General features: G+C 40.0%; 4 protein-coding genes across 6 annotated transcripts; 2 read left to right on the forward strand and 2 right to left on the reverse strand.

Annotated features, from left to right (window-relative positions):
- Window positions 1-637: 637 nt before the first annotated feature.
- On the reverse strand, window positions 638-1,933 carry LOC105277563 (26S proteasome non-ATPase regulatory subunit 8). The gene is made up of 3 exons (XM_020031136.2): window positions 1,782-1,933; window positions 1,487-1,559; window positions 638-1,389 (listed from the first exon to the last, which is right to left on the reverse strand). The coding sequence occupies exons 1-3, from the start codon at window positions 1,890-1,892 to the stop codon at window positions 770-772; spliced, it is 804 nt and encodes a 267-aa protein (XP_019886695.1). The 5' UTR covers window positions 1,893-1,933; the 3' UTR covers window positions 638-769.
- A 532-nt stretch (window positions 1,934-2,465) lies between these two features.
- LOC105277560 (elongation factor 1-gamma) lies at window positions 2,466-6,026 on the forward strand. Its single transcript, XM_011335992.3, has 8 exons — window positions 2,466-2,583; window positions 2,711-2,860; window positions 3,405-3,468; window positions 3,551-3,693; window positions 4,003-4,305; window positions 4,406-4,714; window positions 4,800-4,952; window positions 5,041-6,026. Exons 1-8 carry the CDS (start codon window positions 2,572-2,574, stop codon window positions 5,194-5,196), a joined length of 1,290 nt encoding a protein of 429 aa, XP_011334294.2. The 5' UTR covers window positions 2,466-2,571; the 3' UTR covers window positions 5,197-6,026.
- A 191-nt stretch (window positions 6,027-6,217) lies between these two features.
- Window positions 6,218-7,713, reverse strand: LOC105277558 (probable 39S ribosomal protein L49, mitochondrial). Of its 2 annotated transcripts, none has more exons than XM_011335988.3 (3): window positions 7,581-7,713; window positions 6,710-6,896; window positions 6,218-6,579 (listed from the first exon to the last, which is right to left on the reverse strand). In XM_011335988.3, the coding sequence occupies exons 1-3, from the start codon at window positions 7,686-7,688 to the stop codon at window positions 6,305-6,307; spliced, it is 570 nt and encodes a 189-aa protein (XP_011334290.2). In that variant the 5' UTR covers window positions 7,689-7,713; the 3' UTR covers window positions 6,218-6,304. The 2 variants fall into 2 exon arrangements, with proteins under 2 accessions (XP_011334290.2, XP_011334291.2); XM_011335989.3 differs by lacking the exon at window positions 7,581-7,713 and adding an exon at window positions 7,002-7,553.
- Window positions 7,714-8,358: 645 nt separating this feature from the next.
- LOC105277559 (extracellular matrix-binding protein EbhA) lies at window positions 8,359-20,616 on the forward strand. Of its 2 annotated transcripts, none has more exons than XM_011335990.3 (7): window positions 8,359-8,495; window positions 9,428-13,672; window positions 14,064-14,139; window positions 14,790-15,052; window positions 15,220-15,375; window positions 15,748-16,061; window positions 16,171-20,616. In XM_011335990.3, exons 2-7 carry the CDS (start codon window positions 9,452-9,454, stop codon window positions 17,864-17,866), a joined length of 6,726 nt encoding a protein of 2,241 aa, XP_011334292.2. In that variant the 5' UTR covers window positions 8,359-8,495; window positions 9,428-9,451; the 3' UTR covers window positions 17,867-20,616. The 2 variants fall into 2 exon arrangements, with proteins under 2 accessions (XP_011334292.2, XP_011334293.2); XM_011335991.3 differs by having other exon boundaries at window positions 14,064-14,097.
- The last annotated feature ends 1,712 nt before the right edge of the window (window positions 20,617-22,328 follow it).

The raw sequence follows: 22,328 nt of genomic DNA on the forward strand, positions 1-22,328 counted from the left end.
GAAGTATAGATAGAAAGAAAGTCCGCTCTACAGGACTTTATATTCAAAATGGAACAAAGTTAGAAACTTGCATTTGTCTTTTCTAACTTTTTTCCATTTTGAATATAAAGTCCTGTAGAGCGGACTTTCTTTCTATCTATACTTCATTTGTGGAAAAGGATTTTTTATTCTGCACAAGCAATAAAGAGAATTTTCGAAACTGCAATTACCATCGCTATAGTGAAAAAATAGTTCACTAGCAACTCCAGCATCCCCTTAACAGTTTGAATAAATACGTACAGAGAGAAGCCTGAGAGCGGTCACGCTCGCGTTTTAACTGTAACGCCTCAAACGTGGACATATGCGTTCCACTTGACGCTCCCAACGCTCGCGGCGTCATTCTATCTTTATTCAATATTCAGTGAGCAATAAAGACAGAATCACTTCAATCACTTCAATGTCCACGTTTGAGGCGTTACAGTTAAAACGCGAGCGTGACCGCTCTCAGGCTTCTCTCTGATACATAACAATAATACGACATACTGATATCAAATATAATTATTATTGCAAATGAAGCGCTATTCTACGTACATAATTTAATATATACTTATAAAAATGTTGATCTGACGGGGAAAAGAATTTAAATTTAAATACATATATATATATATATATATATATTTTTTAAATATCATATATCACAAAGAAAAAGGGCTGTAACATTCATTATTACAAGAACGATAAAGCATATTTATTTAAATGTAAAATACACAAAGAGGGAGAGGCATAGGTGTTACACAATCATCTCGAGTTCTCGGGCATAGTCTATCGCGAGCGCTGCCAATTCGGAGCTCGGGATAGGCTCCTCGGATTTCTTCTCGCTGGTCGTGGAGAAGTAAAAGTAGCCGTCGTTCGAGAGATTCCAATTCTTCTTAGTCGCAAACGCCTTCATGTCTTTCTCCGTGTTTAAATTGAGCATCCTCGCGGCGTCCTGAATGGAAATCTTGTCGTATGCGCTTTCCATGCACGCGCCGATCTCATCGCGCACTGTATTCAATAAAATATCTATGAAGAAGGTGTAGGAGGCGGCGGGCACATTTCCCTTCGCCAGGAAAATCTTGTTGTATGAGCCCTCCATTAAATACTGCTCCAGACTCAGCGGATGCCTTATGTAAACGTTCGATTGTATCTGATCGGACGGCAGGAGCTCGAGCTCTGTGTGAAATTCGGCGACTCGATTCTGCGACAGCAGGAACAGAAGATTCAGACCAAGGAGCTGATACTTGTAGGCTGACTCCATCAAGCCGGACTTGTAATCGAAATAGTAGCATTTAAGTTGCGCCATGTACCGCTCGAAGGAAGGGATATCTTCACTGGCAATGCTCCATTGTGCTCCGATTTCCAATATGTCTCCTGTAATTCAAGTGCACAAAATGAAGTCAAAAGTACATCTACGATACTCTTGGCATGTTATTAGTATAGTTGAAAATTTAAAATGAGTGATACGCACTGGCAATTAGCAATTCATTCTGAGTTGCCGTACTGTTTGACGTTGGAAGAAACATTAGATGGGTGAGGCCGATCTGAAAAATGATTTATTTATTAACGATAGTAATGCTATAATTTTCAAAATTATATACATATATCTAAAGCGGATATAATCATTTAAAAATAAACTAAAGCTACATGGGAAATGATGACAATTCATTTTGACAGTCTACGGAAACGCGATGAGGTTATGATAGGACAGTTTCATCAATAACCGCCTCGTTCAGCACGATTAATAAATAAAATATGTAAATTACCTTCAATTGATTCAGTAATTCGCCGCATTTCTTCAAATTCACGCACGGAGTTTTTGTCCATTCACGTTTTAAATTTTGATACAACGAAACGACATCCTTGAGGGCTGCCATTTTTAATCGCGTCGTAGAATAGTTGCACACGAGATGCGATACAACATTCAGCTTTGCGATCTTTTGACTGAAAAAAAGATTTGAATAATTCCTATCAACGATGCATATGCGTATATGAACCAAGCATTTCACGGGTTGACACCTCTCAAAAATGACGGAGGCAGAGTGAGAAGATACTCATCTGTCTCGTTCTATTCTACAACATTTGCTATAAGATAGAGCGAAAGAGAACAGTATCTCGCACAGCGTCATTTGTACGTACATTACTGATTCATACTCGTTCACTTTGTAATATTTATTTCATCTTTCTATATTTGTTGTATTTTTATAATATTAGATTTATCTTAATCTCTATAATTTTTATCTTTATAATTTCTTTTCATCGTTTATAACTTTTCGATCACAATGAAAGTTAAAAAGAAGGTTAAATAATAAACTACATAATGTTAAATCAACTTAAATTATAGAAGAAGTTAAATTTTATATTTTAATCGAAAAAAAACTCCTTTTTCACACGGCTGAAAAACGCGCCTCACTTCAGACGAAAGGCATAGGGAGGATCGAGACGATCGAGTGTTATATCTCTCACAGCATACTTCGTGGCACACGTTTGTCGAAGGAGGGCGATCTTTACCGGCCTTCCACTAGTTCCACTTCCTCTTCCCGTACACTGGATACAATGGCGTCAGGAGTAAGTGGCTTTCACGCGGTTTTTCACCGTTCGGCATCGGCGTTCTGGCACGTCGATATCGGCATCGAATCGTTAGAAAATCAAGCTTGCATGATGTATCATCCGTCACGTTGTAAATTTTTTTCAGACCCTTTATACATACCCGGAAAATTTCCGAGCCTACAAGGCTCTGATAGCAGCCCAGTTTTCCGGCGTCCAGATCAAAATCGCCGAAGATTTCGTCTTCGGTCAGACCAACAAGACCGAAGCTTTCCTTAAAAAGTTCCCGTTGGGAAAGGTAAGCTCGGAAACCCGTCGCCACTTGCATTTCCCGTGACCTTTATTTTTTCGCTGCCTTTTGTGGCGACGCATTTAACACGCTTTTCCTTTTGTGACACAATAAGGGCCGTGATATGAATCGCTGTCATTTCTGGTTTACGCGCTATTGTGAAATACTATTTGAACAATATGTTGAGCCTTTCTTATGCCTCAAGCTTATGCTTCTATTATGATTTTTATCTGTGAAATGTACATGTGCGTGCAAAAATATGTGACTCATATGGCATGATGGATTCATGCTAATTCCTGTTATATTATTACTAATTATCTTATTTTTTTATCGAAATATATGATAGAATTGAATATATGCATGATATTAGTTTGTAAACACGTAATCTTGTGAATAATTTCCGACATTAGCTGGATTTGAATAAATTACATAAGATTGACTTTGGTTCATTTGATGGAATGTTCTTTAATTTGAATATCTTTCACAATTTATATATGAATTTATATTCCATTGCGACAACTGGATGTACTTTAATGTGTTAAACATTTTTAAGGTACCAGCATTTGAAACGGACGATGGAAAATACATTACAGAAAGCAATGCGATCGCTTATTACGGTAAGAGTTCTTCTTTTAAAAAGTTTTTCATTTTAATTTTATATAATCTCTCTTTATGTAAATGCACGTACCGTACTTATAGTCGCTAATGAGCAGCTAAGAGGAAAGTCCGACGTTGAACGTGCATTGATCCTCCAATGGCTCGGTTTCGCCGACTCTGAGATTCTTCCTGCCAGTTGCGCTTGGGTGTTCCCCCTACTTGGGATAATGTCGTACAACAAGCAGGTACAACAAGCATATATGTGACAAATTCTGTTTACGTTATTCAGTTACGTGTGCGTTACGTTACCCTCCTTTTCAAAGACAAAATTGGTAAAACCAAGACCATTCTTTGTAACTCAGGGAGGTAAATCAACGTATTGACGTATTGTATCTATGTGCGTACGCACTGCGTATGCCTTTCCAATACTGCATACATAGTAATCAAATTTACATTTGTATAATTATAAATTAAATAATGATATGAAAAGAAAAATATCTAAACTATATAATTTGTTGAGATGGATTTATATGACTGTTTTTGATTTTGTTTAGACAATTGAGCATGCTAAGGAGGATGTATATAAAGCACTTACCACTTTGAACTCACATTTGCTTACGCGAACTTACTTAGTGGGAGAGCGACTGACTTTGGCAGATATTTGCGTAGCTATGACGCTGTTACATTTGTATCAGTATGTTCTTGACCCAGAGCAACGAAAATCTTACCAGAATGTAAATCGATGGTTCCAAACCATCATTTGCCAACCTCAATCCATTGCTGTAATTGGTGACTTCAAACTGGCAGATAAGATTATTGAATATCAACCTAAAAAGACGTCAGACAATGTTGCCAAGGTTAGCAATTTTAATTTTTAATAAATTACAATTTATTCATATATATCACTGAAAATGAGAAAGATTTTATCAATGTTCGAATTGTTTTTACGTTATACAGGGGGCCAAGAAAGATAAGAAGAAGGAAGTCAAGGAATCAAAAAAAGAGCCTCCCAAGGCTGCGGAAAAGGCGTCAGCACCAGAAGCAGAGGAGGAAACTGATGCAACAGAAGAGGCTTTAGCTTCTGAGCCGAAGAAAAAGAATCCCTTCGCTTCAATGCCTAAAAGCCATTTTGACCTCGATGATTTTAAACGTTATTATTCCAACGAAGACGAAAGTAAATCTATTCCCTACTTCTGGCAAAAGTTCGATCCAGAAAATTATAGCGTCTGGCTTAGCGAATATAAATACAACAATGAATTAACAAAAGTATGCATATATACTCCCTCGAGAATTAATATTCGATCTCTCTATCGATGTATATTTATGTATATATATTTTTTTGTTCACGTAGGTTTTCATGTCTTGTAATTTAATTAGTGGTATGTACCAACGGTTAGATTCGTTGAGGAAAGGTGCATTTGCCAGTGCCTGTATATTCGGGGAGGATAATAACAATACCATCAGCGGCATTTGGATCTGGCGCGGACAGGATCTTGTTTTTACAGTACGTTTTCAATGAACGCTGCACAGCTTAAATGAATACGTAAAATATTTCGTGGCTACGAAGTTTCTCTTGCTTCTTTGTATTTCAGTTGAGTCCAGACTGGCAGGTGGATTACGAATCTTACAACTGGACGAAACTAGACCCATCTAAGGAAGAAACGAAAAAACTGGTCGAGCAATATCTCAGCTGGACTGGCACGGACAAGGAGGGACGGAAGTTCAATCAGGGGAAAGTCTTCAAGTAAACACCTTGCCACATGCATCAAATAAACAGAAAATTCTATTCGCATAAAATAAACCTAAAGAAATGACAAAATATCAGAACAAACGTTTGCATACGCCCTTCAAAAACCCTGTATTTATTAAGATAAGCCAGCATTTCAGATCTCTCTTTCTCTCTTAAATATGTTTCTTCCTCTCGATTTCAATGTCGTGTAATATGGAATCTAAACGTGAACAGTTTGTGTTACTTTAACATGTTTCTACTTCCCTAGGATTTTAAAATATTTCGAAAACAAATAGGAGTTGATTAGAAAGATTAGAAGTACACGCATTATTCGCCATGATTTTATTTTTCAAGCATTATTCATTATTTATTTTAATTTCATTCTATTTAAACCATTCGCGTCTCTGGTTACTCAATTTATGAATTGTTGTTACAAGTATTTCATTAGACATGTAAAATAACCATCGAATGTCTAATAGGAAAGATGTACCATATAAAAATGTACATAATACATGTATACACATACCACAGATATAAGTAGACAAAGGAAACAAATTGCGTGAAATGGAATGTGTTTTCGAAGGCATATGTGTTAAGTTTACGAAAAATGTAATAATCTTATGGGAATATTACACGTGTATCTGTTGCAATGATTATTTAATTTGATATTCGCATATTGTACTGTTGTATTTTCGATTTTTCCAAGTTTTGTTTTTTATTAATTAAAAATATTTTACATGCGCGATGTATATGTACTACATGGTTTAACGTTTTACAGAGGTGTGCGTGGTTACTTTCCTCGATACTGAAATACGAACGTATATTTTTACAGAAATAAATACCATACTGTTAAGGAAGTATTAAAATAGTAACTCGTAATCCTCTTGACAGATAAGAAAATGTTCATGTGTGTTGATAGAATAGATTCAGAAGGAAAGAATTATTTCACGAGATATATCGAAACATGATATTAAATAATTTTCAGTTATAGACTATTAATATTACGGTTATGGATCATTAAATTACGGTAACATGTTGTAACAAGGATACGTTGTTTATTGTATATTTACAGTGCATAAACATTCATAGTCACATACAATCTATTATCAAAATGTTCGTGGTGTTTCTTACAAGCCTTTTGTGTCCATCCACCCTTTAACACGATTAACATAGTCTCCTCTAATTCTAAGTACACCAGCAAACTCGTGTATCTGAGTAGCGAACCTTTGCCCCGTGCGTTTCTCCAAATATTCTATAAGCTCACGTTCCAGCTTCCATATGTCCCCCTGAATGTTTTTAATCCGCGTGATCCTTCTCGTCCCTCTGTGTGATATAACTAAATACACAGGTTGCATGTAATTCTTGGTACGTTCTATGAAGTAAGGACGATCCTTAGGCGAAGCTGTCAAATTAAAGGAAGGAAATATATTTCTTAAACAGATGTATGGAAATATTTTTAATTACGTGACAAAAATATTTAGACTTATATATAAAATGTGTAAGATATATCTCTGACAATGATTATCACTTACCACATGCTGGTTTATAGCCAGATGAAAGTTCGACATCTCCCGTGGGTGGTTTAGGTATAATTTGATATCTAAGCGTACGTTCGACATATTTCCACTCATTTGGGTCGCTCGTTATTTCGTAATCCGTATAATGTCCAGGTGATTTGTATTTGGAAGATGATTTGTAACTGCTCCATCTTTGTTGAATCTAAAAGACCAAAGTAATTTTGTAGTCAGCTATATATCATAGGTTTCACACATCAACTCTTTCTTGCACATTAATATAAGAATACGTATTTCAACTGTATCTTACAATGATGTGAAAACGCTTTCTATAATACTTGTAAAAATATATAAGAGAGGCAAATAACATCAGACAGCGATTAAGATCCTTAAAATCTTTGTGATTATTTGTTATAATTTTTGTACATGATAAATCTCCCCATTGTACAAGTCCAAAAACAGATTCACAGACAATATTTATAGGTTAAAAGTTCTGCCGTAGATCAGAATTACTTTTTTCCAAAAAGTAATAGAATTCAATACATGTTCTTCATTATTAATTAAATTAGCTGCAAGTCAATTTAACAAGTCGCATTAAAGGACGAGTCAGAAAAGCTAGACAACCTAATCGACCTTTTATCATCTAACCCTCCTGCATTTCTCATTGGCAATTATCGTATCGCGACGTTTCGTCACAGATTTGTTGAGACATAAGTGCAATTGACAGATATCCTATATTTTCATAGAATCGCAAACGAACAGTGAGCAATGTACAAGTACAATCATGACCACACGAGCGGCCCTTCGACGGTAATTACGACACGCACGAAAAGTAGAGAAACCACGTAAAACCACGGTAGAAATTGATGCGGAGGAATTCCTCGCGTACCTGATTTACAACGGGCGCAACGCGCGACGTCGCAACGTGATCGAACGACCGAGCAGAATTGAGGAACAGCGCGAAGCTGCCGCGTGCGTGAACCCGAAGGGCGGCCATTTTGGGAACTTGGGTAAATAAGGGTCGGCGGCCGCCATTGATGCGCACCGTCCGACGGGCGCGTCTTCCCTCTCGTGCTCTCTCGCCGTCGCGGCCGACCGACCGCGAAGTCTTCGCATATCGCGGGCCACCGCGTTACCTACTCGCGCCGTCGCCGCGACGTTCGTTTTTCCTCGCCCGGGTGGCAGGCCCGCGGCCACTGCCGTCAACGACAACGAGGCGATTCCGGTAGGTAGGTGAACGCGGCCGCGCGCTCGCTCCGAGGCTAAAATCGCGGTGTAACGCGAGGCCAGTTAGCGCGCACGCACCGTAGCGTTCGGCCGAGAAGCGCGAGCGAACGAAACGAGACGAGACGCGACGAAGGTGAGGTGAGGTGCGGCGACGCGAGGCGAGGTGGAGGTGAAGTGAGGTGAGGTGAACATAGCCTGTACCCGCCGCCGCCGCTGTTCTCCCGGAACCCTGGCGTCGCGACGCTTGCCAGCGGTGCGCGCGGTTTTTTCGACTCGGCCGAGCGGACGCGAGTCGATCCGGGAGCCAGCGCGGCGCGACCGCTTGTTATTTCGGCCGGTCAGTGGACCACGAGGGGGTGCAGTTCGACGAAGCAACGCACCTTGGCGTGACGTTAGCGCGAACGGATTATGTGCCTGGGAGACGTTGCGCGCCACGACCGTCAGGTGGCGCTAGCCTGAAAACAGTGGGACGGCGTATAAGAGACACCCTGCAACGGGACCGTCTTTTTCACGGCAATTGTTGTCCACGTTTTCTCGCGATCATCACGGACCTACGGCAGGATTTTCGGTCCACGAGGTGAGTACTGTCGCCGAGGTAATCGGGGAGCGCTCGATCGGCCGCCGCCGAGTGCCCGTAGCGTTGCGCTCGAGCCACGAAAACCCGAGCCGAGCACCGACCTTTTGTTTATTCGTGACGATTTTTTCGCGACGATTTGTCGGGCCGATTTTACGGTATTCGGACGCAGTCCCGGCCCGATTTTTCGACCGGGCAGTTAGCGTGTGGTACGCGCTCTCTCGCGAGCATAGAATTGCCGTGATCGGCCCGCCGCCGGTCGAGATATCGCGCGAAATATTTCAGCCGCGAGTTCTCCGGAGAGTCGAGCGCAGCGAGCGAGGCGCTCCGTGCATCCGTGTGTTTAACGCAAAGTTTGTCACGTAATTTTTCTGGCCGCCAGGGCCGCATCTATCAACCCCGTTGTCCTGCTCTTTTCGCGTGCCAGCCACCGGACGATGAAAGCGATGCTATTTTCTCGAACTTGGACGACGCGCGTGTAATTTCTCGCCCTCTATCTCCCTTCCGCGGACGAGAGATGTTTGCCTTTTGATTGCGACTCGCCAAGTCACGCGTTTTCATTCTGTGAAACGCAAGCCCGCGTGCGTACTACGGCTCTCGTTGCGAATCGCACGTTTCGTCTCGACATGTCACTACTTTCCGGAGTTTTAACATGTTTAATTATACGACATTCATTTTCAAGTTTTATAAATTTTTATGTGTGCATGCGTATGAGAAGATTGTTTTTTTTTTCATAGCGTCAAAATAAATTGTCTGATACAAAATTTTGAATATCCAGTCTGATGAAAACATTTGGATATTGAAAATTAGTTGTTAGTATTATAATATATGTGATTGTAATATTGTATGTTAAAATATTTGGATTATATATGTGCGTTATGTTGTAAATTTTAATTGAAAAAAGGTTTTTTTAGAAGATAAATAATACGTTACAGGAGCCCAATGTGGGTGGAAGTGAGATGGCATCCAGGGAAAAGAAACCCTTAGCGCCTTCCAAATCCAAACAGAGGGCGAGTAGTGACTCTAGCTTGTCATCCAATGAGGTCAAGAATAAAAAAGGCAAGTCATTGCCAAATATAAAGCAGCAGCAATTTGCACAAGAAATTTTTGATACAGTAGTAACAGGTAGTCAACTTCCTGTTAAATTAGAGGCAAGCTTGCCACGCAGGAATGCCCTGAAAACTCTGAAACGCAGACAGAATCTAAGAGCAGCCAAGGCAAATCTTATTAAATCCAAGGTCGGCAGGAAAGTGACAAATAAGGGTATACGCAGGATAGCTCCTGATATTAAGAGGGGTGTGAAAACGAAGAGAATCAAGCAATCGGAGGAATCAACCCTTAAAGCCGACATTGCTCTGAGATTTTCGGAAAATCAAGCGAACAACGGAGACAACGAAGGCAAAGGAACTGAAACACCAAGCAAAAGTGCCAAGAACAATCTCAGGACCAAGAAAACCAAATCTGCATCTTCAAGGAGCATAGAAGTGGGGAGCGAGGGCATTCAGAATAAGGAAGAGGCTGGTGCTACAAGTAGCTCTAAAAGCAGTCCTAAATTTGGTAGAAAGGGAAGAACGACAGAAAGTTCCGACTCTTTATCCAAGAGTGCCAAAGCAGCAAGATTAACAAACTTGAAGAAAAATAGTACCAAGGATAATTTCATAAAAGTTACAGAAAGTGATAGCAAGGGTACAAAAGGTCGAAAAAACACTGGCAAGGAATTGGACTGTAGTGGTAGTACAAAGGGCAATTCTAGCATTGAGAGATTTGCAAAAGCAGCTTTGGACAACAAGAGTTCTATTGACCTTACTATAGACGAAGTTATTGCTTCAATGTTGAGTGACTCTGAGGAAAACCAAAGTGTTGCGGAGAAAATCGAGGGAAAAATAACGAGAAGCAAGAAAATGTTGGTAGACGAAAATATTGCTTGTGACGTGGAAATAAAGAAAGAGCCCGACACCGATGACACGAAAGTTGCGTCAGACGGAGAATGTACGGAGGCAGACCAAGGATTCCAGAATGCGATTCAGTTGAGGAAAAGATCGAAAGCTGGGTACACTGATCAAACGTCGCAAAGGAGCTTGCGAAATGGCAAGCAACGCCAATTATCTGATTCTGGAAATTCCACGGATAATGATCCCAAGAAGAGGCATAGATTGAATTCAGATGGGACTGTTATCTCAGATAATTTGATAGAACATATCTCAGATGTCAACATGGACTATTCGGATTCCAATTGTAATGAATCTCAAACTATTGTAGCAACAAATAAAGATGAGATTTGTTTGGCGAAGGATGAAGCGTCCAAGAATTTTAATGACGATGCTGAGACTGGATTGGAAGTGGAAAATAATAACAACAGCGATCGCGTGGACCGAACGAGTGAAACAGGACCGACACTGCGTTCTAAGACTAAAGCTAAAACTACGGAGAGCGAGGCAGCGAAGGACGATGACGGTAAAACGGAAGATACACGGATAACATCCAAGTGTGCGGACACACAGGAAGAATCGAAGAAACTTTATAACGTAGATCAAGCGAGAAAAGAAAGTATTTTAGTCAAGTATGCGGATAAATCTAAAGGTCGTAGGAGTAGTTTAAACATAGAAAATATGAAGAAAACTGCGAATTCCATTTATAATACGGATAAATCGGATGGTAATTCATTGCAAATAGATCAAATGATCGAAAACATCAAATTGAATATTGCAAAATCCATCGAGAGCAAGATCTTCAGTCCTGAGACGGGGATTGGATTGAGTAAGAACTTCGATGTTCCCAAGATCGAAGAAATCGTTGCGCCGCTTAGTACAGAATCCCAAAAGATGGGATTAGAGGAGAATGCCGATGAGAACAGATCTCTTGTTACGAAAAACGAGATTACTTCGGAGAATTCAGAGAATTCAGTACCAAAAGTGGCTGATACTGCCAAAGAGATTGAAGAGAAACTAGTCATGTTTGATATTGGGGAAGCAGAGACACATTCACAGAACATTCAAGAGGACAAAGCTTCTAATAGTGACAGAATTAATGATGTACATAATACTTGTGAATCTACATGTAATATAGCTAATAATAATAATGATGCATCTTGTAACAATGCAGATGGGCCAGAAGTGGAAAACGTTAATCGTAGTACAGCCAGTGACACTCCAGTTAATATCAGCGATAACGACTCGAAGAGTTTGGACGAGAATACTAAAAAAGTCGCTACTACGAGAAAGTCCTCGAGAATTAATGATAAAAATTCGGATAGCGTCGGCAGTAATCCCGAAGCGAAAAAATCGAATAAATTGCCAAGTAAAGTAGTCTCAAAATCGGATAATGTAGAAGATAACCTGGCAGATAATGCTACAAGTGAAGAAATAGTTTCAGAAGACGTAACATCTCGCCAGCTTTCAGACGATAACGCTACAGTTTCATCAATACTTGCATCGGCGTCTTCCGAGGAGGCAGAAGAGAAACTTGCGGAGGAGCATATGCAAACGGAAGAATCACAGAATTGCGAAACTGAATGTTCTCAGAATGTTTCGTACATTTCGGAGGAGTCAGAAACATTGGAAAGCATATCTCGTGATGTAGAACGACTTGTAGCAGGCGATCAATCTATTAGATCATCGCAGGATGCTACAGAAGAGATTTCTGACGCAAACATGTTGGAGAAGCAGCAGGAAATTCAAAATACAAGTGAACAAGCATCTGCTTGTTGCGATGACAACTCCACGTCCTTAGAGTCTACAGCCAGTGATACGAATGAAATGCCAAGTAAAAGCCATACAGACGAGAAAGCCGATGCAACTGAAACGTTACAGGAGGATGATACCTCTTGTAAAGTAACACAAAGCACAAAGCATCTTAAAACTAACAATAACAATAATCACTTATCAACCACCGCAAACTGTGATTCAAGTAGTGAATGTAGCTCTGTAAATTCTGTGCCTGTGCCCGCGTGCACTTCCGATCGATGGACCGACAAAGCCGAAGAACTCGATCAAGTTAGCAAAGAATTAAGCAAATCCAATGATATGCCCGACTCCGACGAAAATGCTTCGGATCAAAAATCCGAAGATAACGAAACCGCTCTGACGACGGATCAAAGCAATAAATCGGATGACAAAGGCGAGCAGAAATCTGTTAACGAGGAAAACAGGAGAGTGTTACGAACACGTGATAAGCAGAAGAGAATTGAGAGCAAACAGGTTGCTTCTCGTGGCCGAGAACATACTGACGGTGTAAAAGTCAAGACGGAGGAAACTGGCGTTCAAAAGACACTGAATTCTACCCCACAGAATGATGCCAACGAGACACAGAGCTCGTCAGTGGACGGCTCTGAAAATTCCCAGAAAGTGGAAGATACAGGCGACTCGCAGAACAGTCACGACTTGGATACCAACGATCTCGAACCGCAAGCTCGAACCCGTCGTACCAGAGACACAAAAAAACGCAAAGAGGAATCCTCCATATCCAATGCCTCAAAGGCCAAGCGCGTCAAACGAGACTTGCGAAAATCCGATCAGCAGAACAAAGAGGAGACCTTGCTAGACAACGAGGTCGCTAAGATTAATGAGAATAACAGATCGTTCCTGAACAAGTACGGTGGCAGTGGCACCGAACGTACCGACAGCTTCCGCGGGTTCTTCGAGGAAAGCGGAGAAAGTGGATTGAACAAAATGGAGAAGAGTCCTAATTTACGAAGCAAATCAGAAAACGATATAACAATCAGTACGACCAGCAAGAGCGAGGAACGACTCTCGCGTAATCTGTCCGAGAATCATGTGTCGAAGCAGACAGCTGACAATATAGACATTCTGAGGAACGATTGTAAGACTCTTAAGTCACCGGAGCAAAAAGATTCCGACGAAGCATCTACGTCCAGCGAATCATCCAACAGTGGTACACCGAAAATCCTAGAAACGCCGGAAGATAAAGAAAGAAAGGAATCGATCTTGCGAATGCTGGGATTAGAGTCCTTGGAGGAAGCTGCAAAGAGACTCCAAAATCAACAGAAAAGTAAGAGAGAACAGTTGTCCACGGGTACGTTGAAGACGATCATCAGAGTAACACAAAAGGAGAAGGACAAGGACAAGAGAGGCTCGCGATCTCCTTTGAAAATGGTTCTCAAACAGCAGGGCCGCGGAGACGGAGAGGGTGATTCACCCGAATTCTACACCATTCAAAAGGAGGTAAGGATTCAAATTGCCTTTCGATAATTTTTTTTTAATTAATTCGCTTACTAGTACGAGCTCTTTGTACTTTCCAAATTACCTCTTTTTTTTACAATATTTTTCTTTACTTTGGTTAAAATTACGATATTTATCAATCAAGTGTGACAAATGATTTTTTAGTATGCAAACTACTAGTCATTTTTTAGAGATTTGCTCTTGATTCTCACATATGTGTGAATGCACTTTATAATGCGCGGCCACTGAATTTAGACACTTCCATTTTAATGTCGCGTGCATAAAAAGCAAGCGTTGCAATAAGGATAGTATGCGTAGTTTACATGTTCATATTTTTGTTTTAGTAATCTTACGATATTCTGTTACCAATTATGTTTCGTTTCTTTTTTTTCAGTTTGGAACCAGTGGTTTGGGAGATAGCAGCTCTGGTGCGAACCGAAAGTTCACTACTAACCACAGACACTCTTGCGGTAATCCTGGTTGCGGGAATAACTAAATTGATAATCTTACTTACTTTTCCTCCACCGCCTTTTCCAAAAATCTCGCATTTTTCAAATTTCTATTTACACGGATAATTATATTGAGACTAGTGCAATGTGGAGAGGGTTGTTCACGTTTCCATTTCAGATATTTTAAAGCATAATTGATATTAATTTGACAGTTGCGTTAACGCTTTATTTATTTTCGTTTCTCCTAGCATTTTTAAACCTACTAGTCATATGCTTTAATGCGATTAAAAAAATACAATGTCCACTAGGAAATCCCCGACATATATGAGGTACAAAATCCCGTCTAGAAAACTAGCTTAAAAAGATCCTGCATTTTGACTAAAAGCCGATTATGTTTCGCTTGGTTCTACAGTCTGATATGGAATATTGTGCAACGCTTTGTTTTACAGACCACTAGTTCCAAAAATTATACATTTACACCGAGCTTAATATTCTTATAACAATGCATGCTATTTTGTTTACGCTGTTGCTTTTCACACCAAGAGATGCTAAGACTTTCACGTTCTCACTAATGCTCTGTATTCATGTTTGTATATTGTCTAAATTGGAAAAGAAATTTATATACCGAGACGGTAACATTCGATGAGACGTGTTTAATTTTATCATCACAGATGACGATAACGAGGAAACTACGCCTAAGGATCGTCAGTCGCTTGTCATTCCAGAGAAATCGTCGTCCTTTTCCATACATCCTGGGCGTGTATGCGCCGACGTATGTTGCTATTGTTTCGGTAAATTTGGTTCCTTGGACACGCCGATGCACTTGGCACAAATAAAATCTGACGAAAGACGTAAAAAAATCTTAAACATCGAGAGGCACCTTACGAAAGATTCGTGTCTGTGCGACGCGTGCTACCGTCATGTTGATAGGAAGGTTCGTTGACATCCGTAATAAGATAACAATTATTATTATGTGCAGCATATGAATTGCGAATTATTTTTCTTCTTAATTATTAATTATTAAACTCTTTAATTATTAGACTTAATAATCAGACATACCTACGTTACTGACAACCTCCATGAATTTACTCTCTTCCTCAGGCGAATACTAGTCCAGCAAATATGCAGCAGAAGCCGCAGAAACAGCACAGACAGTTGATGATATCAAAATGCTCAGCTCGCGAATGCCGAGATCCCGCGCGCCACCATGTCAAGCGACGTTGGTTACTTAAGATAAAAGCCGCCCTTCAAAATCAGGTTAATATTCGCAACTCGAGTAATTATGTAGACAGTGAACTCTCGTGTAACACGCGTTACTCGTGTAACTCTCCTGTAACAGTTCCGAACTGCATAGATTACACATAATATATATTATGTATATGTGTGGAAATATTCATAAATTTTAATTTTTATATCACACACACACACACAAATTTCTTATGTTTGGTTGCATATAAAAGATTATATGTGTTTCGTTATGATTATATGTAACGCGTTGTATAAGCACTGTCACGATTTTTCCACTACGAATCCGTGGAAGGGACCACGAGAGTCCACTGTACATATACTACTTATTTGTATAACCAAAGATGAATGACGTACGGTTGCACATGAGAAATATTATTACAGGTCGACATAGATTGGGAGTCGAGTCAGCACACCGCGATGTCATTCTGCGTCAGTCATTACGAAAAGATCGGGCGCTTTTTGATGTGTGCACTGTGCAAGCGTCGTCTCGCACGAAACAACACTCATCAGTTACCTAGCGTGGAAATTGACGAGCTAAATCAACTGCTTGGCCAACAAGGAATCCCCGTTTTGCTAGCGGCTGGCACGTTTGTGTGCAAGCTGTGCCGATACTTCACTCAGTTGCATCTGAAGTACAAAGACATCGAGAACATGAACACGGATCGCAGAACTTTTAGTAAAAGTTATCGAAGACGGTGAGTATGCGGACGGGCTGTACGCCTGTCTCGAATCGAAGTTGAAATCTAAAGACTTCGTCAAAACAGAAGAAGAAGAAACTGACGAATAATGCTTTCTGGTACGCAGGGTCCTTCATTATCTCGGTGTCGAGGTTGTCGACGATGAAGATGACGATTCGGCGCAACAGGCATCAAATCAGCCGAAGGACAAGAAAAACAAAAAAGGCACGAAGAATGTGCAACAGTCCAAGAGCGGGAGCTCTAAATCGCCGGATCGCACAAGTGGCACATCCGAGAAGTCTACGCCGGAGCCGAATAAGAACGAGGCCGTGGCGGGATGTAGCTCTTCCGAGGTAGGCAACGAGGGTCGCATGGCAAAGGGAAGCAACGCCAGCGGCGATGAGAACGGTGGCGCGGAGTACCTAAGTGGTATCGAAAGTGCCGTGGAGAACCTGAAGAAACGTAAGATACTCGACATGCACACGTATACGAGCACGAGCTCACCACTGTCGTCTTCCCTTTGTGACGGTGCGACAACGAGCGAGATGGTCGAGATCCTCGCGATGGATAACGAGGTGACGCTGACGCGATTGCCGAAGAGACCGAGGCTCAGTAACAACAGCAGTAATAATAGTAACAGCAACAACAACAACAACGATATAACACCCGTGGTGCAGAGACTCGGCGCGAATCCCTCCATAAGCGTACGCACGCTTTTCCCGGGCGAGGAGGAGATGAATCTTCACGTCAACATCGAGTTTCAGAACGTGCGCGAGGTCACGCCGCAAGGGTGGGAGAAGTGCGCGACGATGATCCAGTACGATCGCGAGACCAAGCTGCTCTGGCAGCAGTTACAGCGACCGTACGGCAATCAGAGCTCTTTCTTGCGGCACTTGATCCTTCTGGAGAAGTACTACAGAGCCGGCGATCTGATACTGGCGCCGAACGCCTCGCGAAACGCAATCAACTACTCCACGTCGGTGCAGAACAGACTGATATCGTATGAGGGTCCGGAGAAGATGGATGAACCGATAATGGAGCCGATCGCGGCTGAGTATAATCCAAGGCGTTTAAGCGGCGGCTACATGTTGGAAAAAGACAGACTGTCTGTGCCTAGCACGAGTTCAATGTCCAGATTGTCAACGAGTGGCGGCGGCGCAACATCGGCGGCGCACTCGACGAAGGTGAATTCACCGCGGATGCTCAAGCTCAACTCGGGGGTGTCCATCATCAAGAAACCGCCGCCCAATTTGCAACGATTGAACCTGTCGTTAAGCAGCACTGGCACTGGAAGTGCCGCTACTGCCACAACGAACGGCGGTGGCAGCGGCGTTAAACGGCAGAGTCTGCCCTCCTCCTACGGCAGTAACAAGGTGTTTCAATTGAGCGAGCCGGACTTGAAGCGAATGCAGGCGCTCAAACGACAGAAACCCAACGACAGACAGTCGGCCCCTGGCACGAGCAACGGATCAGCGGGTTCGAGATCGCCGCCCAATAGCAGCTACAGGTCGCAGTACCAGAAAGCGCAACAAGTAGCCCCCGGCCACAGCCAGCAGTTTCAGAGGCACTTGCGAATGCAGCAGGAGATGCTGAACCGTCAAAGCCGCGGCGACTTTGAGCCGCTGATCTGCGACATGTCGCGCTCCGCAACGACCGCGAACGAGAATAGCCAAAATCTCATACACAACCTCAACCTGCCAAAGTCGATCCAGGTGACTACCAAACCGTCGTTGTCGACGAGCAATCCAATTTCGATTCTGCCGAAAATCCCGAAATCGTTGACGGTAATACCACAGACCGTCACGCGACCTGCCGATAAATGAGAAAGGGAGATGTAAGTAGATGCATACAAAAAATCTCGATATTTTTCTTGTTTTTCGTTTTCCGAATAGGGAAACGTCGCGGCAAGAGTGAAAAAGAATTGATTGCAAGGCACGCCTCTTCAGGCTGCGTCGGTATCGATTAAATCTCGAAATTGCCGCCAAAGCAAAGTGATTGATACTTGGAGAGCAATTTTTGCCTTACGTGAGCGCATCGCGATATGCACTTACCGAGCCTGAACGCTCAAGAATACACATACACATATTGATGTTATGATACGATTAAGACGAGACAGACTATAGCGACTTATACATATGTATATTTGTTGCATCAATCGTGATCACAAAACCTGTAGATAGGCTAGTAGAATAATTTGAGTAAATTGAGACACTTCGATTCTAACGATATTATACATATATTAACAACCAAAGCTTCATAAAACGCATAACGATAAACACGCGTTGAACAATGCTGTTTTTCCACGGAAAGTGCCTAAAATAATGTGGACGGGAATCGTTATTTTATCATTAATTACGTAATAATTATACATGAGATACGGATTCTCAGTGCATAGATACACAAGATTCAGTAAAACGTGATACAGTGGATAAGAGGACAATTTCTCGTAAGAAAATCAGTAGTAAATATAAAATTACTGTTTTCGTCTATTGCTAATAATAATGTCTCAAAACAATTCTTTTTTTATGAGAGATTGTTATAACGGTTTTTCTACGTATATAACGAATCTTTCGATTTTTCTCAGATCTTTTGCTATTCTCGTAATGATTAATTGCAACGAAAACTCAGATTTTATATTAATTCTTTGCATCCTTAAGACAAATAAAACAAAATCTTTTTAAAATGTCATTTATTTTTAAAACAATAGCTCGTAATGATTTCCTAAAAATTTCATATTGCGCATGTTATCTACAACTTTTATTCGAATTTTAATTAAATCTTTAATCAAAAAGAACGTGCTCTTCTCTCCTTCATCTTTTCTTAAAAACCAATCAAGGAAATTCTTGTCGCAAACACCGAAGTGTCTCGCATTTCCTGTCGAAAACACGAGAAATTTTATTTCCTTATTGACTGTTTCGCAATTTACTGGATATCCTACATACCTACAAAGAATTTATTACTTTAACAGCATTGCATCAGTAATTTAAACATACAGCTTATCTTTTTTCTTCTTTTTTTTCTCTATATCTCTTCTCTATAGCTAGTTAGGAATGTAGCAGGGAAAGTAGTTAGATTTCTTTAAGACCATATGGAAAAGGATTCAAACTGTAAAGACCATTTTACTGTGCTTGCTATGTTTTTGAGTTTTGTCGAATATACATCAGACATATCTATTTTTTGAAGAAGAAGGCAGGGTAGACTGTTTTACGAAAATGAGAAGAATGTAAAATAAATGCAGAGAAAAGAGAGAGTGGGAGAGAGAGAGAAAGAGAGAAAAGTATATGTATATGCACATATATATATAGAATCATGCGGTCAGACGATTGTTATCGGTAATTCGTTCCTCTTACCGCGTCTGAAGAAGAATTCGACATAGTTGCACGGCGATCGCATGCGAGCGATGCTGTATGCTGCAAGTCAGTATATTTTGTCTACGCAGAAACCTTTTCGAGTATCGTCCTCGATGACGCGAACAATTGTATATTAGAATATTGGCCTGCTCGACACTTTTAGGAGCATAATGACAAGATTGTAATTAATTAACGGTTAAACAACAGTTAATACGAGAGTACGTTCAATCGAAGCTAGGTGTTAAATGCGAGTGAGGCGAGTACACACAAAGTGAGTGTAGATTTAACTTTCTTATTTTGAGCTTATTTATTACGTTATCAACGTATTATCATTAATACGCATTGTACATACAGATCGATAATACATTATTTTAATTTTTAATTGATGAATGATGAAGCGATGATGTAGTAGCCGGATCGCTTAGGATTCCTGACGATTGGATAACGGTCGATGTGGCGTGTGTGAGAATTTTCTCTTTTCCTGCGTTTCTCTCTCTTTATGCGGTCGTCGTCGCATGAAAAAAAGAAAACAAAAAAAATGCGACCGCCGTGGCCTCCATCATTCGGCATTCGACGCGCGTCGCTATGCCACGTTCCTGTTATACACACGCGAGATTCTCTTCGCACCGTTCGCACCAAACTGCCAGCGGAAAGTCCTTTCATTCGCATTACGCAAGAGACTGCGAAACAATGCTTCGGAACAATTGGTGGTATGTCAGAACTATAACTTCAATCACGCACGAACAGCCGCGCATGGCTCGCATTTCGACTTTTCCACGTATATCTAGAATATATAGAAGCAAGACTCACACTTTATTCATATTCTATGACAATGAAACTTGCATGTACGCTAATTTGGATGAACATAAGGTTTATTTAATCTAAAGGTAGAAATAAGGTAGAACAATCTTGATCGTCATATTATTACATATTTTTGTTCAATAATAGAAGCATAATAAGAAACAGAATAATTTGCCTGGATTGATATATTGACAAAAAGTTAAAGAGCGTGAGTTTTGCTTGTATACTATACACTGTTACGCTTACATCAACGTGTGCTTTAAAAATCATGTCAAAAATTTTATTATTGAAAATCGCTATATTTTCCCTATTGTAAAGAACATTTGTCATTATTACTATGAATTATATTATGTAGATCATTTTTTATTATAGTTATAATTGATTTATATTTTTCGCATACTTTAAATATACAAGATGAAAATGACACATCTGTCAAATTATACGTAGTTTTACTTGTTTGGATCACAGAAAAATGTTGGTTCATGCACTTGGTTTTTATCATACGTATATTATTTAATTGATTAGATTATTTATTATAATTGTTGTCATTATAAATTACCTCAATGTGTTTAGTTGCCTTTGTAAATCGAATAAGTATATGGCAACTATTTTATCATTATCTTATTTGCAGTTGGATCATCGTTTATTACAAGAATGATTACATAATACATGATGAGTGTTTTCAAACAAATTGCTTTGCTGCTTTTCAATGACGCCACTTGTTCGCTAAGCAAAGTGGCAGGTGACTTGAATGATCACATCTTCACGAAGTCATTTGAGAAAGTTTCTTGCAATTATTGAAAAACAGTTTTTGTGCAAGAGAATCTGGCGTGAAATAATTCCGCCTGAGATTCAATATGTAGATGCAAATATTCTTTTAAAAATTAAGAACACACATATACATGTACCCATGAGCATGCGAAGTAAAACATTTATTGTAAAAATATTCATGTGACATCCAAGACACACATGTATTTCGCGCGTGCTCATGTATTCAGGCATTACACGCAATAATGTACAGGCAATTGCACACATACGCGTGCGCGAATGTGCGAATGAAGGCATAGGTATTATATGTATATTAAATATATATATATAAATAACACTGCATTATAAAGAAATCTATAAATATGAAATATATATATATATATAATAATAGATATAATACTATAATATGAAAAAGGTACTTGACGGTACGTTATATATATAAATGCTTTATTTTACTAAGGATATTTTTGATATATCTATATATATATATCTATAAATATATATGTATATCGAATTAAAGAAAAAAGGCAAATCACTGACGACATAGTGATCGATGATGAATGTAAGTATTGTTATATCGACGAGCAGTGGGAATCTCTGAAATCGCAAATAGCCATAATGGGAGTGTGTCGTAAACATATGTAATGTAAAACGAGATAAAGCAACTGCAACACGTACGAACGATTGAGATACCGTTACATTGTAACATTATCTTACAAAATGTTAATGCGAACGACTCTCTCTTCACTTTCTAGTTTATTAAATTCCGCAAAAATGAACGGATGCAGAAACACTTGTTATTTTCAGCAAAATTCACTGTACTGTTTTATACCAAATCAAATAATGAGAAGAGTGTTGGAATTTTCCTATGCTTTACCGTAGATTTTTTTGATTTTTTATTATTCACTGATCAATAAGCAGCAATAAAGTTAAAGATTTAAAGTGCCCTTTAATAATCAGATAAAGAAATCGATCAGTTTCGTTAGATTAAATAGCAGATTTCAAATTCTCATTTACATTGGATGCTCAATTTGAATACCGATTCGGATTCACTCCGAGTACTCATTAGTTGTATTTATATTGCTGCATTTGCTGCTTCATGTTCACGGCACACTTCACAATGCGGCTACTCCGTTACGCGAGCACACGTACGATGCGACGAAGGAGAATGAAAGGGTTTTTTGCGGATCGCGAAGAAACGAGAACTGAGTTTAAGTTTTAAGAATTCTATTTTTCTGGCGGCAGAGTGTAATTATCGTAAATGCATGGCGACGAATTTTTGACTCTTAGCGATCCGTTGCACTGACATCAGTTAGCGATAATCATCATTTATCATCACTCACATGTAAAGAAAAAAATTTTAATA

The sequence above is a fragment of the Ooceraea biroi genome, chromosome 7 (assembly GCF_003672135.1).
Source record: "Ooceraea biroi isolate clonal line C1 chromosome 7, Obir_v5.4, whole genome shotgun sequence".
NCBI lineage: Eukaryota > Metazoa > Arthropoda > Insecta > Hymenoptera > Formicidae > Ooceraea > Ooceraea biroi.

What these genes read in the sequence shown, in the direction of transcription:
- LOC105277563 (XM_020031136.2), bottom strand. Translation starts at nt 1,892, where the DNA reads ATGGCAGCCCTCAAGGATGTCGTTTCGTTGTATCAAAATTTAAAACGT. An exon ending in AATTACTGAATCAATTGAAG is followed by an intron (nt 1,560 to 1,781) that starts GTAATTTACATA and finishes ATCATTTTTCAG; the next exon opens with ATCGGCCTCACCCATCTAAT. An exon ending in GAATGAATTGCTAATTGCCA is followed by an intron (nt 1,390 to 1,486) that starts GTGCGTATCACT and finishes CTTGAATTACAG; the next exon opens with GAGACATATTGGAAATCGGA.
- LOC105277560 (XM_011335992.3), top strand. An exon ending in ACAACAATGAATTAACAAAA is followed by an intron (nt 4,715 to 4,799) that starts GTATGCATATAT and finishes TTGTTCACGTAG; the next exon opens with GTTTTCATGTCTTGTAATTT. An exon ending in GACAGGATCTTGTTTTTACA is followed by an intron (nt 4,953 to 5,040) that starts GTACGTTTTCAA and finishes TTTGTATTTCAG; the next exon opens with TTGAGTCCAGACTGGCAGGT.
- LOC105277558 (XM_011335988.3), bottom strand. Translation starts at nt 7,688, where the DNA reads ATGGCCGCCCTTCGGGTTCACGCACGCGGCAGCTTCGCGCTGTTCCTC. An exon ending in TTGCGCCCGTTGTAAATCAG is followed by an intron (nt 6,897 to 7,580) that starts GTACGCGAGGAA and finishes TTGGTCTTTTAG; the next exon opens with ATTCAACAAAGATGGAGCAG. An exon ending in TGGCTATAAACCAGCATGTG is followed by an intron (nt 6,580 to 6,709) that starts GTAAGTGATAAT and finishes TTAATTTGACAG; the next exon opens with CTTCGCCTAAGGATCGTCCT.
- LOC105277559 (XM_011335990.3), top strand. Translation starts at nt 9,452, where the DNA reads ATGGCATCCAGGGAAAAGAAACCCTTAGCGCCTTCCAAATCCAAACAG. An exon ending in TCTACACCATTCAAAAGGAG is followed by an intron (nt 13,673 to 14,063) that starts GTAAGGATTCAA and finishes CTTTTTTTTCAG; the next exon opens with TTTGGAACCAGTGGTTTGGG. An exon ending in AGTAAAAGTTATCGAAGACG is followed by an intron (nt 16,062 to 16,170) that starts GTGAGTATGCGG and finishes TCTGGTACGCAG; the next exon opens with GGTCCTTCATTATCTCGGTG.